Source organism: Hibiscus syriacus, unplaced genomic scaffold (assembly GCF_006381635.1).
Source record: "Hibiscus syriacus cultivar Baekdansim isolate YM2019G1 unplaced genomic scaffold, ASM638163v2 tig00003721_pilon, whole genome shotgun sequence".
NCBI lineage: Eukaryota > Viridiplantae > Streptophyta > Magnoliopsida > Malvales > Malvaceae > Hibiscus > Hibiscus syriacus.
Window position 1 is genome coordinate 2,184,231 of NW_024061981.1, and position 16,098 is coordinate 2,200,328.

The 16,098-nt window shown below is 37.6% G+C and overlaps 2 protein-coding genes and 1 pseudogene across 2 annotated transcripts; all 3 read right to left on the bottom strand.

Moving 5' to 3' along the window:
* Window positions 1-5,340: 5,340 nt before the first annotated feature.
* LOC120181973 (high affinity nitrate transporter 2.4-like) lies at window positions 5,341-7,099 on the bottom strand. The gene is made up of 3 exons (XM_039187005.1): window positions 6,290-7,099; window positions 6,093-6,208; window positions 5,341-6,018 (listed from the first exon to the last, which is right to left on the bottom strand). The coding sequence occupies exons 1-3, from the start codon at window positions 7,097-7,099 to the stop codon at window positions 5,352-5,354; spliced, it is 1,593 nt and encodes a 530-aa protein (XP_039042936.1). The 3' UTR covers window positions 5,341-5,351.
* Window positions 7,100-11,192: 4,093 nt separating this feature from the next.
* Window positions 11,193-13,054, bottom strand: LOC120181966 (pentatricopeptide repeat-containing protein At2g32630). Its single transcript, XM_039186993.1, is given in 1 exon segment — window positions 11,193-13,054. A coding segment is annotated over 1 exon segment (1,833 nt). The 3' UTR covers window positions 11,193-11,221.
* A 1,089-nt stretch (window positions 13,055-14,143) lies between these two features.
* Window positions 14,144-15,556, bottom strand: LOC120182528 (annotated as a pseudogene).
* Window positions 15,557-16,098: the final 542 nt, after the last annotated feature.

The following is a 16,098-nucleotide window of genomic DNA, read 5'->3' on the forward strand; positions in this document are numbered from 1 at the left end:
GCGGAAAATGTGTTGGAAATAAAACACTCACACAAACAACTTTTATTGAAACTCAAACAAATATTACAAGAGTACTCTCACTCAAAAACAAGAACTACAACTCACTCTTATAAGACTTCGCTTCTTCACTCACTTAGAAGCTCTTAATTTTTCTTGATGCTTAAAACTAAAATGGGAAGGGGTATTTATACTACTCAAGAACAATCCTACACCACACAAATAAACTAATTTAAACCATTACAAATTCAACAAATATCTAACTCTCACCTAACTAAATTGATGTAAGCAATGACATCATTAATTAAATGATGTAAGCAATGACATCTTTAATTAAATGATGTAAGTGATGACATCAATTTAGTTTGGGTTTGGGTTTAGGCTCCCATAATGGATCAAGTTTATGATCCAACACCCTCCCTTAAACTTGATCTCGTGACCCCTAGTAGGTTCCTTAATCTTAAGAAGTCTTCGCTGGTCAGTGGCTTGGTAAAAATATCAGCAACTTGATCTTGTGACTTTACATATTCAACTTCCACATCTTTTCTTGCAACACACTCCCTTATATAGTGGTAGCGAATATCAATGTGCTTGCTTCGATCATGGAATACTGGATTCTTCGCTAAGGCAATGGCTGACTTGTTGTCGACACAAACCTTGGTAGGCTCTTCTTGTATCAAACCAATCTCCTTCAATAGATTTCTAAGCCAAATTGCATGACAAACACATGAGGTAGCAGCAACATATTCCGCTTCACAAGTGGACAATGTGACAATCGGTTGTTTCTTTGACATCCATGTGAATGCAATATCTCCCATGAAAAATACGAATCCAGTAATGCTCCTTCGATTATCTATGTCTCCACCCCAATCACTGTCGCTATATCCAACAAGCTTGTAATCATTAGAAACTGAATAGAACAAGCCAAAGTCAATTGTACCTTTCAGATAGCGAAGAATTCTCTTTGCAGTTTTAAAATGGGTGGTTGTTGGGGATTCCATGTAGCGACTAACCAATCCAACTGCGTGAAGAATATCGGGTCTCGTGCAAGTTAGATAGCGTAGACTTCCTACCAAACTTTTGAAGAATGTTGGATCTACACTTTCGCCTTCTTCATGTTTGGTCATCTTGATCCCGTATTCTGCCGGTGTGCTTATTGGCTTACAGTTCTCCATCTTGAACTTCTTCAGTATCTCCTTTGCATAGCTTTCCTGTGAAATGAAAATTCCATCATTTTGTTGCTTAACTTCAATGCCAAGGTAGTACGCCATGAGCCCCATGTCTGTCATCTCGAATTCTTTCATCATCACATCCTTGAATTCATTAAACATGCTTGGGTTGCTTCCAGTGAAGATCAAATCGTCCACGTAGAGGCACACGATCAAAATATCTTCATCTTTGATCTTGATATATAGAGCATGCTCGTAGGGACATTTGTTGAAGCCATTCTCTTGGAAGTACTTGTCGATTCGGCTATTCCATGCCCTTGGTGCTTGTTTTAGCCCGTAAAGAGCCTTCTTCAACTTCAACACCTTGTCTTCATGCCCTTTGACTTCATAGCCTGATGGTTGCTGAATGTAAAGTTCCTCTTCAAGAACTCCATTTAGGAAGGCGGACTTTACATCCATCTGTTGTATCTTCCACTTGTTTTGAGCTGCCAAAGAAATGATTAGTCTGATAGTCTCCAATCGAGCAACAGGAGCAAATACCTCATCATAGTCAATTCCAGCCTTTTGACTATAACCTTTAGCAACTAGCCTCGCCTTGTGCCTTTCAATCTCTCCTTTGGCATTTTGCTTTGTTTTGTACACCCATTTGACACCTATCGCCTTATGTCCCTTGGGAAGTGAGGTAAGTTCCCATGTGTCATTCTTCTCGATGGCCTTGATTTCTTCGTCCATCGCATCTCTCCATTTCTTTTCTTGTACCGCTTCTTGAAAGCTCACTGGTTCACAATCGGCAAACAAACAAAATAATGTAAGATTATCTTGTCGTTCAGTTACCTCATAGAGATCTCTAAGGCTTCTTGTGCGTTGCACAACTCTTTCACTTTGACTCCCACTTGACGATGATGAAGGTGATGAGTTTCCTTGAGTGGTTGATGTTGGTGAAGTGGGTGGAGTTGCAAGCTCTTGTTGAGATTCATCTAGTTGCTCCCTCATTGTCTGCTCATCTTCTTCAAACTGAGGAAAGAAATTGAAGTCATCTGTATGAGAGTTAAAATCCCATTCTCCTTCTTCGTTGAAGACCACATCTCGACTAATCACAAACTTCTTATTGTCTGGATTGTACAACTTATAGCCCTTCGAATTAGCATCATAGCCGATGAAGATAAAACTCTCGCTTTTATCATCAAGCTTCGTTCTTCTCTCGTCTGGTACGTGAACATGGGCTATACTTCCAAAGGTTCTCAAGTGGGAAATGCCAGGCTTTCTTCCACTCCATGCCTCTTGCGGTGTCTTTCCCCATACACTTCTTGTTGGAGATCGATTTGACAAGTAGACTGCACACGATACTGCTTCCGCCCAAAATTCTTTGGGTAGTTTCTTGCTTTTGAGCATGCTTCGTGCCATGTCGAGGATTGTTCTATTCTTTCTTTCTGCCACACCATTTTGCTGGGGGGATCTAGGAACTGTCATTGGTCGACGAATTCCATTTGCTTCACAGAACTCTTGAAACTCCCTGGAAGTAAATTCTCCACCTCGATCGGATCTCATGGCTTTGATCTTTCTACCGCTTTCTCTCTCCACTGCTGCTTTGAACTTCTTGAAGACTTCAAAAACTTCTGACTTCTGTTTCAAGAAATATACCCAGGTTTTTCTTGAAAAATCATCAATGAAGAGAAGAAAATAGTTATTGTTACCGAGAGAGCTTGGCTTGATCGGTCCACACACATCGGTATGGATGAGCTCAAGTGGCTTCTTAGCTCTTATCTCTGACTCTTTTGGAAAGCTTTTCCTGAATTGTTTCCCGACTAGACACCCTTCACAGAGTTGGTCAGGATGGTTGATGTGAGGTAGTCCTTTCACCATCTCCTTCTTAGATAATAGCTCTAGACCTCCAAAATTGAGATGCCCAAATCGAAGATGCCAAAGCCATGATGCATCTTTGTAGCAAGCTTTCAGGCACTTTGCAACATCATTTTGTATGTTGATCAAGAACATTCTATTCTTTGACATCGACACTTTAGCAATGAAGTTATTCTTATCATCTTTTATAGAAAGATTATAATTATTCATATGAATATCATAACCTTTCTCTACCAGTTGCCCTAAACTTAAAATGTTACTTTTCATATTGGGCACATAGTAGACATTTGAAATAAATTGATGTCTCCCATCTTTCAAACGGATAAGAATGTTACCTCTCCCTTTCACTGCTATTGTGGAATCATCTCCAAACGAAACATTTCCACTTACTGACTCGTCTAGCTCTACAAACATGTCTTTCCTTCCACACATGTGATTGCTTGCACCACTGTCAAGATACCAGGAATTTGCTTGGCCACCATCAGTTTCCTTTCGTGGTAGAAGAAGAGTTTCTTTGCCATCTGTCTTTTCCTCCACGTAATTGGCCTTCTCCTCAATTTTGTTGTTGGGAGCTCTACATTCTGAAGCATAATGCCCAAATTTTTGACAATTATAACATCGAATTTGAGATTTGTCATACTTTGAGTTTGGATTAATTCTTCCACGGCCTCGTGTTGAGCTTTCTCCTTTCTCATACTTATTGTTGGAATTGTTATTGTTGTAATTCCAGCCTCGTCCACGACCACGACTTCCACCTCGTCCATGGCCTCTACCTCTGCCTTGGCCACGTTGGTTTCTATCATTGCGTTGGCTCTCATGCATATCCTTGAGTTGCAGCTTGAGGAGTATATCAGTAAACTCATGCTTCTTTTTATGCTTCTCTTCGTATGCTTGCAATGATCCTTGGAGCTGTTCGATCTTCATTTCTTCCAAGTCTTTAGTTTCTTCAATCGTCACGACGATGTGCTCAAATTTGGGATCCAACGAACGAAGTATCTTTTCTATTATCCTCACATCGTCTAACTTTTCACCATTTCTTTTTAATTGATTAGAAACAGCTACTACTCTTGAGAAATAATCTGAAATAGACTCAGATGCTTTCATGTTTAAGGATTCGAATTCACCTCTTAATGTTTGGAGACGAACCTTCTTCACTTGCTCGGATCCTTTGTAAGAGGTTTGCAGCTTTTCCCACGCTTCCTTGCTAGAGCTTGCACTTGAAATCTTTTCAAAACCATCATCATCTAATGCTTGATAGATGAGGTAGAGAGCCTTCTTGTCTCTCTTTCTTGAATCCTTCAAAGTTGTCTTTTGATCTGGTGTAAGAGTAGCAAAAACATCATCATCCGCAGGCTCATTATAGCCTTTCTCTATGATATCCCACACATCTTGTGATCCAAGAAGTGCCTTCATTTTGATACTCCAATTGTCGTAGTTGTTGTTGTTGAGTGTCGGAACTTGGAATGGTGCCATACCATTTGCCATATCTCTCAATATAATGAGATTTTGTAAAATCCGATTGCACGGATGAATCCGGAACGATGAAAAAAAAACTTTGGAGGGACTTGGACAACTCGGTCAAGGGCTCCAACTCGGCTGAATCGGCTCAACTCGGTGAGTCAACTCAATTTTCTGGCAGCAGTCTTCCGGCGGTGCGTGGCGGTGCGTCAGAACTCAGATTGAGAAAATTCTGGCGGCGGCGTATTCCTCTCGTCGAGACCTTCGATCTTTCCAACTCGCTCTGATGCCACTTTGTTGGAAATAAAACACTCACACAAACAACTTTTATTGAAACTCAAACAAATATTACAAGAGTACTCTCACTCAAAAACAAGAACTACAACTCACTCTTATAAGACTTCGCTTCTTCACTCACTTAGAAGCTCTTAATTTTTCTTGATGCTTAAAACTAAAATGGGAAGGGGTATTTATACTACTCAAGAACAATCCTACACCACACAAATAAACTAATTTAAACCATTACAAATTCAACAAATATCTAACTCTCACCTAACTAAATTGATGTAAGCAATGACATCATTAATTAAATGATGTAAGCAATGAAAAAGCTAAACCCTTAGACGGCTAGGGCTTTTTTTTGCCATAAAGTATTAATTGAAGGAAAGGAAATAAAAACTTAAATTTTAAATGATTTTTTAAAAGGAAATTAAAGGACAATTTTATTTACAATATTATTAAACACGAAATTTAGTATTTTATTTAGAGGTTATATAGAAATTTCCGACAATTCTCGCCCAAGCACTGTGCACAAGACAAGCTTGATATTGATATATTATACAAGACAGTTCAAAAACCTTAATGTATCTACACATCTTCAGGCAATGAAGTCGGATTTGGTGTTGCAGAAGCCACACTCCGACCTCTCTCCGACCGGCTATTCTCAGCGAATTTGAGGCTTCCATGGTGCAACCCTTTCTCTTTTTCCTCATCATTCCACTCGCCTCCATAATAATACTCTTCACTGCATTTCTCGCCATGCTTTGAAGCAGGCAACAACATGCTCCCCCATTGCGGAAAATGCACTAGTGTCACGGGCACAGTGCATGCCACGATCATAATCCCCATGTAGAAAATCCCCGTCGCGGTTGAGTAGTTCGAGCTTGTAAAGAACAACAGTTGAGTTAAACCAGACCCGAAATTTCCTCCGGCTCCAGTAACGCCCGAGATGACACCGAGGGATCGGCGAGAGATGAACGGGATGATCCCGAAGGTAGCTCCGCAAGCGGCTTGTGCACCAACGGAGAAGAGGATCATGGAGACAATGGAAAGGTCGAGAGAGTTGGCTCGTCCGAGACAAATGCAAAATATGCCTCCTAGTGTTTGGAGGATGTAAAGGTTCCAGAGGCGCCTGCGCATGCCGAATCGACGCGCGGCTATATCGGACAAGAATCCTCCCACGGGGCGTGCGAAAATGTTCGCCATGCCAAAGGTGGCCGCTATGGTGCCGGCTGTGTGCAGCTTGAGGTTGAACCTATACGGGAATCAAAGACCAATGTCAATATTCACTTTTTATAGTCGATTTTGAAAAGTTTAAAGGGACCGAACCTGTCAAAGAAATACTCTGCAATGACATTATCAGTGGTTAATTCAACCCCCAAGGACATTCCATAGAGAAGCATAAAAATCCATGTTCTGTAGTTCGTGATGGCATACCATAGGACCTAATTGAACAAAAGATAAAATTAAATCCCTGATTGCCAACAAAAAAAGAATGAAAATGTGATGGCAAATGGCATGCTTGCCTTGGAGAACTTATCCTTTGGAACGTCTCCTTTCTTTTGTAAAGTACCAAGGTTCCCATCAGGCAAATCTTGGCCTAATGTCAACACCAAAATCCCCATAATCACATGTAACCATCCCGGTATGAAAAATGCAATCCTCCAAGCCGTAAACGGAGTTGCACCGGCTCTCTTGATCAACTCGAAAACAAGTGGCATAAGAAGCTGAGTTACCCCGCCCCCCATGTTTCCCCATCCGGCGGCGGTCCCATTGACGAGTCCGATGATTTTTCCGTTAAACATGGTACTCATCCAATACTGACACGACACAAATGTTGCCAGTGAGAAACCAATCATGAACCTCACAGCTATGTACCCTCCTGCGGACGAAACAAACGACATACAAAACACTGTCGGGGCCGACAACATGATGAGAAAAGCACAACCGTAACGTGGTCCTAGTAGGTCACATACTGCTCCCATTACAAGCCTAGAGAAGATGCTGCCGGAGACGGAAGCTATGCCGGCATTGCCGATATCGCTCTTCGTGAGGCTCAAGTTGTCCCGGATGATGGGGACGAGAGGGGCTGCTGCGAAAGTGGAGACGAAGCAAGTGAAAAACGAGAGCCAAGAGAGATGGAAAGTGAGCATGTGGGGCTTGGCGAATGAAAAAAGGTTGAAGACCTTTGCCTTGTGCTCGGAATCGACGGGTAGTGCGAAATTCGCAGTGGGGTCTGTTGGGATTTTGGGTGAAGAGACTGAGAAAGCAAAGGCTTGTTCTTTTGCTGAAACTCCATGCATGGAGCTTCCCGGTTCGTTCTCTTTTTCACTCATAATTTAACTTTGCTCGTTATGGTAGCGTTTTAGGCTGCCCCCAGTGTTTATATAAGGATCGTTGGTAGGAGCGTAAATTCAACATGTTAGTCCAGAAAAAGAATGAAATTACATCGCTAGTCTTAAAATAATAATTCATCGAACTTATCAACCATTACAAGGAAAACAACAGGTAAAAAAAAATAATCTGGTTCATATGATTATTTTACATGCCTGGCTGATGGAGACGAGAAGTGATTCTAAAAAACAATAAAGTTGGCCTTTCGCATGTTTGAAAAGGTTTGATTATAACTCCCAGCAACTTGGAAGGGAGATATCCGTATATTATATGAGTGTTGGGTAATCCCTAAGCTTAATTTGTTTGTCCTATTGGGTTAATCGACTCTCCCCTTCACCAGCGTATCCTTGGACCGGCCATGATCACCTCCCAAAATCCAAGTGGACAAATGAGGCAGACGTTGACAGGGGGATTCGACCTTCCCATCTGTTTGTTTTTTTATCAAACGTCGTCGACAAATGATAAGCACCTTTTAATTACGAGTTATATCTTTTCAATAATCACAATCCGGCATCTCTTTTTGTCATTACTCTTTTTAGGGTAAATTACGTATTTAGTGTCTAAATTATCAGTTTTGATCCGTTTTAGTATTTAAATTTGTAATTTTTTTCAAAGATATACCTAATATTTAGTTTTCATTTCATCTTAGTACTTGTCATTAAAAACTTAACCCGTTTAGTACCTAAACTATCAATTTTGGTCCATTTTAGTACATAAACTTTCATTTTTTTCAAAACTTAACCTTAAATTTTGAATGATGGCACTAGAATGAACAAAAATTAAAGTTTTTAACGGCGATGTACTAAAATGAAACAAAAATTAAATTTTAGCTATGCTTTAAAAAATAAAAACTTTAGGTACTAAAATATACCAAAAAATAATAGTTTATGTACTAAAGGCGACATTTACCCCTCCTTTTAAAAAGATTATATATATTTGATTAATTTATCAATTAATTTAAATCTAGTATTAATATTAAAGATTTATCATAAAATATTTTTTATTATATACTTATTAACAACTATATTTTTTAGGGGAATAACTTGCATATATTAACAACTACTTTTTTTAAAAAATATATGTTATCTTATATAATTAAAAAAAAATTGGTTGTGGTGCAAATGAGGGACCTTTGTTCTTAATATTTCCTTCGTATTTTATCTTATTCTAGTAACGAAGCCATTGTCATCTCTATTGCTGACGCAAAATAGGGTCCTCTGATTGCTTGTCCCAATTATTTTTTTCTTTTTTAACCCACAATAAATTTTAGGATAAACTATGTCGTTAGTCACTAAACTTTAGTCTTTATATTAATTTTGTTACTACACTCTTGGTATTAGCTTTTTGTTCATTAAATTATTAAATTATTAAGGCTTAAATATCCCATTGCCCCTGAACTATACCATTTGTATCGAATTATCTCTTAAAGTATTTTTCGAAACATTTTACTTCCCTCAACTATAAATCACTAACCCGTTTGTCCAAAATTGTTAACAGCGTTAAAAAATCTCACCAATCAATTAGAACAAAGCACATCACCCCCTTAATATTTATTTTTTTATCTGAATAAATAAAAATCTATTAAAAAATAAAACTTATAATGTACCAAAAATGCCCATTTCCCCTCCCCTCCCCTCCCCACCTCCACCGTAACCCCTCCCCCATTTTTGCTTTCTCGTCTCTCTACCCCTAACACCACTCCATGAGTTCTGATTTTGACATTCATGCAAAGTCAAAGCATGTTGATCTTGACATTCATATTGTTAGGGAGAAGGTTGCAGCTGGTAAACTAAGGGTGAGTTATGTACCTGCTGGTTTTCAGCTTGCTGATGGTTTTACTAAGCCTTTGGCTAAGGCATCGTTTCAAGTATTTCGAGACAAGGTTCATGTTCAACCGTGTTGAATCAAGAGAAGAAGAAGAAAGACGAGAGAATGTTAGCAGATAAGGATTGAGTGTGAATGAAGTTAGAGTGGCAGCTGAGTTGTTGTGAATTGCGTGAGGTTGTTGAGTGTTGCATGAGTGTGTGTGTGAACGTTAACCTTCTGTTATAAGGTTGTTATGAGTCTGTTAGATAACAAGCTGTATAAAAAAGGGCATTAAGCCCTCACTGAAATGCATGGATTAATGACCACTTTTGCTGTGAATTTCTTTAAGCGTTTAACCTAGATAGTAATCCATTACTCCGGTCACCATATACGACGGCTACGGAGGCCTAAATTAAACCAAACCAACCCCGTTCATCCTCTCGCCTTTCTTATTTCTTCGATCGAGACACCTATGGTTGTGAATCGACCTTTAAACGCAAATCCGACCACTGTCCTGGTGGGGAATAAGGGACGGCGGAAGGCAACACTCCCATCTGATCTTTTTTTTTTGGATGAATTAAATGGAAATGTGGGTCTGTTTTTTTTATATGAAAAGAAAATGGATGTGAAAGAGGAGTGGGGTGGAGAAGAAGGGTAATTTAGTTAGTTTATTTATTTTATTTTATTAATTGATTTTTATTTATTTAGATAAGAAAATAAAAATTAAGAGGTGATGTGTCATGTTCTGATTTGTTCATGAATTTTTTAAAACGATGTTAATGATTTGGGGCAAACAAAGTAACGATTTATAGTTAAGGAGACAAAATGTCTTGAAAAATACTTTAAGAGATGACTCGGTACAAATAGTATAGTTTAGGGACAATGGGGCATTTAAGCCAATTATTAACAACGTGATGAGATGGCTATTTCTTTTCCCTTTTTTTTTTCTACATAAAATCATCAATTCCTTTCATCTTTGTTATTGGTCAATCATCGATTGTCATTTGTAATAAATCAACACTAAAGCATGTGTTTGCATTTCACTTCTATTTCTTCACTTTGGATTGATTTTCCACGAAACATGCTTAACATTAATAAAAATTCATCTAAATGTTTATTGTTCTAATGCTCTAGTTTCCTCTAATATTCATTCGATGAGGCTAGTTTCAAAGCATGTTGTTTGTCTTCTCAAAAGTCTCATTATTCAAAATTTTAAACAAACATCATATCTTAGAAAGTACTCAAACTCCCAAGAATTCTTCTCACATTCATGAGTTTTCAAGAGGTTTTGATAAAATTTAAACTATTAAATTGAGAGAGGATGATAAGATAAGTTCATCGGTGATTGTAAAAAATATTAGAGACTATAATTTTCAACGGTGGTTGAAAATAGGTAAAGAAAACCCCTAATTTTGATGAAGAAGATGGTGGAATGAAGTAAAAAAAAAAATTTTTTGACTTTCAAGTCAACATCAAACAACCATGTTAGTCGATTGTTCATGATTTAATGATCTCGTGATAAAAAATTAATATTGAAAGTTGAGTGATAAAACAAAAGGTTTTTAAAATAACATTCAATTTACATTATTTTTGCTCTACTATAAAGAAAGATTAATTTAATATATTTCGGTTTATGAATTGGAAAGGATCTAACTAATTTAGGTATGCCATACGTATACACTAGGTAAGCTTCGTCAAAAAATAATGTTAAAATCGCATGCAATATGACTGAGCTTCAACCAACACTTTTTTTTTATATTCATTTGTTTAATTTCAATTTTATTCATTTTCATTTCGGATCCATTGAGAATTTCATAATTGTGTTTATGTTTCATTATTTAAAGAATTACATGAGCCCCTATTCACTCATCTATTGCTTTTGAATGTAATCATTTTATTGTCACGATTATATTCGTTTAACATAGAAAAGAACACTAAACGAACATTAAATAAAAATATTCAAGAATATGTTTATGAACAATTAAAAGTTTATTCGAGAATAATGATTATATTATGAATAAATACTAATAATCTTATTTTTTTAATATATTTTATAAATATATCAAATTTAAATAAACGAACGTGTTTTTGAATTTAAATAAATCGAATACAAATTTATTCAAATCCATTCATTTAATAAACTAATATAATTTTTTTTATTCATACTCTAATATAAACAGTCCAAAAAAGGGGTGTTTTGGGGGGGGGGGGGGCGCGGGGGGCGGGGGACAAGGTAAAGTAGCATACAAGAACCGGCCTTAATTTGCATGAAGGCTACCGACAAGTGAGGTATAAACTCTTTGATCAGGCACATGCCCCAAACTGATCATCTCATTGTAAAGCCTAAAAGCTTCATCTGATCTCCCATTCTTGGACAACCCTGAAATTATTGCCGTGTAGGTTGCTACGTTTGGAACTACGCCCTTCTCACTCATTGCATTGAACACTTCCATTGCTTCATCTACCTTCCCAAAACCACATTCACCGTGCACCAGTGATGTTTATGTGTACACATCCGGACTTATCCCTGTGCCTTCCATCTCATCCCTTAGCTTATATGCTTCTTTCAGCTCTCCTTTCTTGCTATGTCCATCGGCGAGAGCATTGTAAGTGACAATATTCGGACTCTCTCCCCTTCTCAGCATCTGTTGAAACAACTTCTTTGCCTCGACGATGTTCCCTTCTTTGCAGTGAATATGAATCAGAGTAGTGAAGTTGACTGCATTAAGCGTCAACCGCTTTTCTACCATGGCGAACAACCATCTCTTCGCTTCCTCCTGTCGTTTCGATCTACTCATCCCACTAGCCATTGTGTTGTAAGTAAATACATCGGGCTCGAAACCTTTATTCTCCAGAGCAGACACTAACCTCGATGCATCATCCATCATCCCCTTTCTGCAATATCCATGTAGAAGTGTATTAACTATCACCCTATTTACCAAGATTCCCCGACTCTGCATATCGTTCAGCAACAGCTGCGCAGCCTCCATCTGCCCGGTCTTGCAGAGACCATTAATCAAAGCCCCATAAACATGTGCATTCGGAACAAGGCCCTTCTCGGACAACTCATCGAACAAAGCAACCGCTTTCTTAATGCTCCCTCTACAACAGTGCCAACGTATCATCGAAGTGTAAAGATGAACATCCACTTCCACCCTTCTGTCACGCATTTCATCAAACACCTTCTCGACTTCGTCATGCTTGCCAATATTTCCAATGTACTCGATCAAAACGGTATAAGTAGCAGCATTATACTCCACTTCCTCCCTCTCCATCAACCTCAAAACCTCTGGAACAACCCCAAAATCCTTCCTTTTAACGTAAGCATTTAAAATTGTATTATAAGTAATAACATTAGCTTTAACCCCTTTACTAGCCATTTCATTCATCAACTCTCTACCTTTCTCAACTTCCCCTCTTCTACACAATCCATCAATCACAATGGTCATAGAATAAACACTAATTTCCACGCCAGACTCAACCATTCTTCTAAAAAAACCCAAAAAGGAATCACCTTTATCACACTTCTTCAATGCAACCAAATACAAAATACAAGACCTTTCATCAATCTTAATTCCCATTTTCTTCATATAATCAAAAACCGAATTTGCCTCTTGAAACCTTTTGTTATCTACACAAACTCTGAAAAACAAGTCAGACAGCTTTTCAAGGAAGTTTGAATCATCACACTCAAAACCAGCAACACAAAACATATCTTCAATTGAGTATCTAAGATTATCATCAAAGATAATGAATTTCAATACTTGTTTGATTTCTTCAAATTTACCAGCTTTGTACAATCTGCGAATGAAGGTTAAATGGATTTGAAGATTAGGTTTTTGGGAAGAAAGGGAAGGGTTTGTTCTTAAAAAACTGAAGAATTGGGTATACGAATGAATGGGGAGATTTGGGTTTGAAAGAATGAGGTTGATTGAGTTTGAGTTGAGATTGGAAATCAAAGATGAATTGGTTCTTAAGGGTTTAATGCCTGATTTTATGAGGATTTCAGTAATTTCTGCTACTGGCTTAGAGTTTGTTGATGAACTGGAAAGGGGTTTTCCCAATATTCCTACGAATTTTTTAGTTGACATTGTTGCTATTGATTACCAGGAATCGCCATGAAAGGCTGAAAGCTTATTTTCAAACATCATTCCTAGTTGGTGCTCCAAACGACATCGTTTCCTTGCGTTGTTCTGTTTCTTAATCAGTAAAAGACCTATTAGGTCCTCTCAGTTTTGAAATTGCTAAACTGATCCTTTTTAAAAATTTATTCCGTTAAAAAACTCGTTTTAACAGTAAAAATCAATGTAAAATGTCAAAATTGAAAAAAAAATGTAATGAAATCGTGGTTTCAAACCAACTACTAAAATTTTGAATTTCTACTTTTTTTTTCCTTTCTAACTTTGTGTTTAGAAACAAATTTATTTTTTTACCCAAAATGTATGGACTTCACTCATTTGTCTTGAAAAAGAACTTTAAATTCAATTTTTTTATTAGTTATGTATTTACATTTTATTTCAATAATTTAATACTAACATCTTTAAAAAAATTAACTTATTGCTTAATAATTTTTTTAATTACTTAAAAGTAAATAGAATGTATTATTTATATATTAAAGCATTAATAGTGTGTTATTATAAAATTTATTTTTTTATAGTTTAAATTGTTATATTTAATGTATAATAATAGTTGATAATGAATTTAATGGTTTCCATTAATTTTATATAATTTTTATTGACATAGTCCTCAAAATTTACATGTTATATCAATTTTATCATAATTCGAAGAAACAACAAATTTAGCTCTCTAAATATTTTAGAACCAAGATCAAATTAACGTAACTTGTAAACTTTGAGGACTAAATATATTATTATATGCATTAAAATTTATGAATTTAAATGAAAACATAATGTCGTGATTAATTGATCTTAATTGATCACTTTCCAAATTAATAAGGACTAGATTGTTCCTACCTTTTAGAGGACCAATTTTCCCAACTACAAAATTGAGAGGGACCTAAGAGGCCTTTTTACCTTATTAATTCCAGACTTAATTCTGGCCTTTTTTTGGGTAAAAAATTTGTTTTGCTTCAAGAACAAGAAAAGAAGTAGTAGGTTTCATTTCCATGTAACGTGTGCAGATAGTTATGGGCTTAGTCCTTATTTTTTAGATAACAGCAGACTTGTCAAATCCAAAACAAATATGTATCTCGATATACCTACGCAAGCAAATCTTCATATGCACCAAGTCCTTGTTTGACAAGGCACTGCTTTACCTTGTATAGTGCCTTGCTTTCCACTTGCCTCACCCTTTCCATGGATAGTCCGAACATGTTTCCAACCACAGACAGAATTTTCTCTACTCTCTTCGATTCCAAACTAACACCGAGAAGGTTGCGCACATGCTGACGCATCAGTTTCTTTTCCACACTAACATCTGGGATCTCGATACCGGTATCTGGTGTTACCTCCTGCATTGCAAGTTAATAACAACGAATTAGTTCCTTCGACACATTAAAATTTGTATGAGTACTCGTTTCTCCAACCATTTGCGTGAATATTTGCCTGTCAGTGGCCATTCATATGATAAAGAAACTAAATGGTATCGTACGGGAATCAAGCCGAATCAAGAAGTACCTAAAAGGTGATACCCTGGTCTGCCCATACGGGTTGTTGTATCGAAAGCGGTGTCCTTGCTGTGAATAGCAACCTATCCAACTTTTCAACTGTCATTCCGACACGACTTGCTAGTTCTTCTTTGGAAGGACGGCGATTACCTTCTCGAATGTATGATCCACTACTTTTCCCAAAAGGCTGTACACGTTCTCCTGAGAACAATAAGTAGGTTCATTGCTGGTATACTTTCGGTATACACACGGCTCCATGTGTATGTAGCATACATGATATCAAGGATAAGCACCTACCGGCAAACGAATGGTTCTGGAATGTTGTATTATAGACTTTGAAATGGTTCGCCTTATCGGCAACCGACGAACTTCTCGACACTTTTAATAAGCCCCGTGCTTCCCTCCTGGAGCAGATCCTGAAGGTTCATACCACGGCCCTGATATTGTTTACCAACATGAACCACCAACCGGAAATTCTCATTGATAAAATGTTCCCCGCTTCTGTTTCCAGAGCGGAGTTCTGCCTGCAAGGCTGAACAACTAAGTCCCATGACTTCTGCCCACTCCACCAAGGTTGGTTCACGCCCAAACTGAAGTGGGTCACTGGGATTAAAACTTCCACTTAACCTTTTTCTTACATTTGTTTTTCGCGAACTATAGGTCTCGGAAACCTTAAATTTAGTTTGTCTCCTACTTTGCTTCGACTGTCTCTCAAAATGTCTTGTTGACCTTACTGTAAGGGCTTCCTCCTCAACTGGTGACGTCGATGAATCAGCCAACCCCAAACTGAAATAGCATTACATATTAATAACCTAGAACACTAATACAACTAGGAAGACAAGAGAGAAACTAACCTATTAGAAAGTGAATCATCAAGATCTAACTTGAGGTCCTCAGCCAATGCAGCAGCTTGTTTAGATGCTGACAAAGCCTTCTTAGCAAGGGCAACTATGTTTTGGTTCAACATTCATAGTCTCCGAAGATATTCATTTTTTTCATTTAAATATTATTTATATTATTATTATTATTATTATTATTATTATTATTATTATTATTATAATAATTATTATTATTATTATTAATATATATTATTAATATTACAAAACCCAAATGGTGGCCCAGATCAATGAGCCCATAACAAACCCTAACAGATTAGGGTTTTTCTATTCCCCCAGCCGCCATCTTCAATTTCAGCCGTTGGATCTGGTTTGATCCAACGATCCACAGTTTACCAGAGGAAACCCTAGGGTATCAATACCCTAGGGACACGTCCCAACGCCGCCGTAGATTCCAGAAGACCACGCGGCGTTACTTCAGCCTCGCCACCACTCCAGCCGCACACATGTCGTCCCAACGGTGAGTCACCACTGGGAGTCCGGTGACTCACCAGACTCCATTCTTTTACCCGGTCCGATGGCCACACCGGTGATGGCTATAAAGCCATCACCCCATCTGCGAACAGAAAGAAGAGAACAACAGACTCAGAGAGAAAAAAAACCGAGAACAAAG

Excerpts from the sequence above, each read along its gene's own strand:
- LOC120181973 (XM_039187005.1), bottom strand. The coding sequence starts at position 7,099 with ATGAGTGAAAAAGAGAACGAACCGGGAAGCTCCATGCATGGAGTTTCA. Across the intron at positions 6,209-6,289 it reads CAAAGGATAAGTTCTCCAAG|GTCCTATGGTATGCCATCAC; the intron begins GCAAGCATGCCA and ends TTGTTCAATTAG. Across the intron at positions 6,019-6,092 it reads GCAGAGTATTTCTTTGACAG|GTTCAACCTCAAGCTGCACA; the intron begins GTTCGGTCCCTT and ends ATTCCCGTATAG.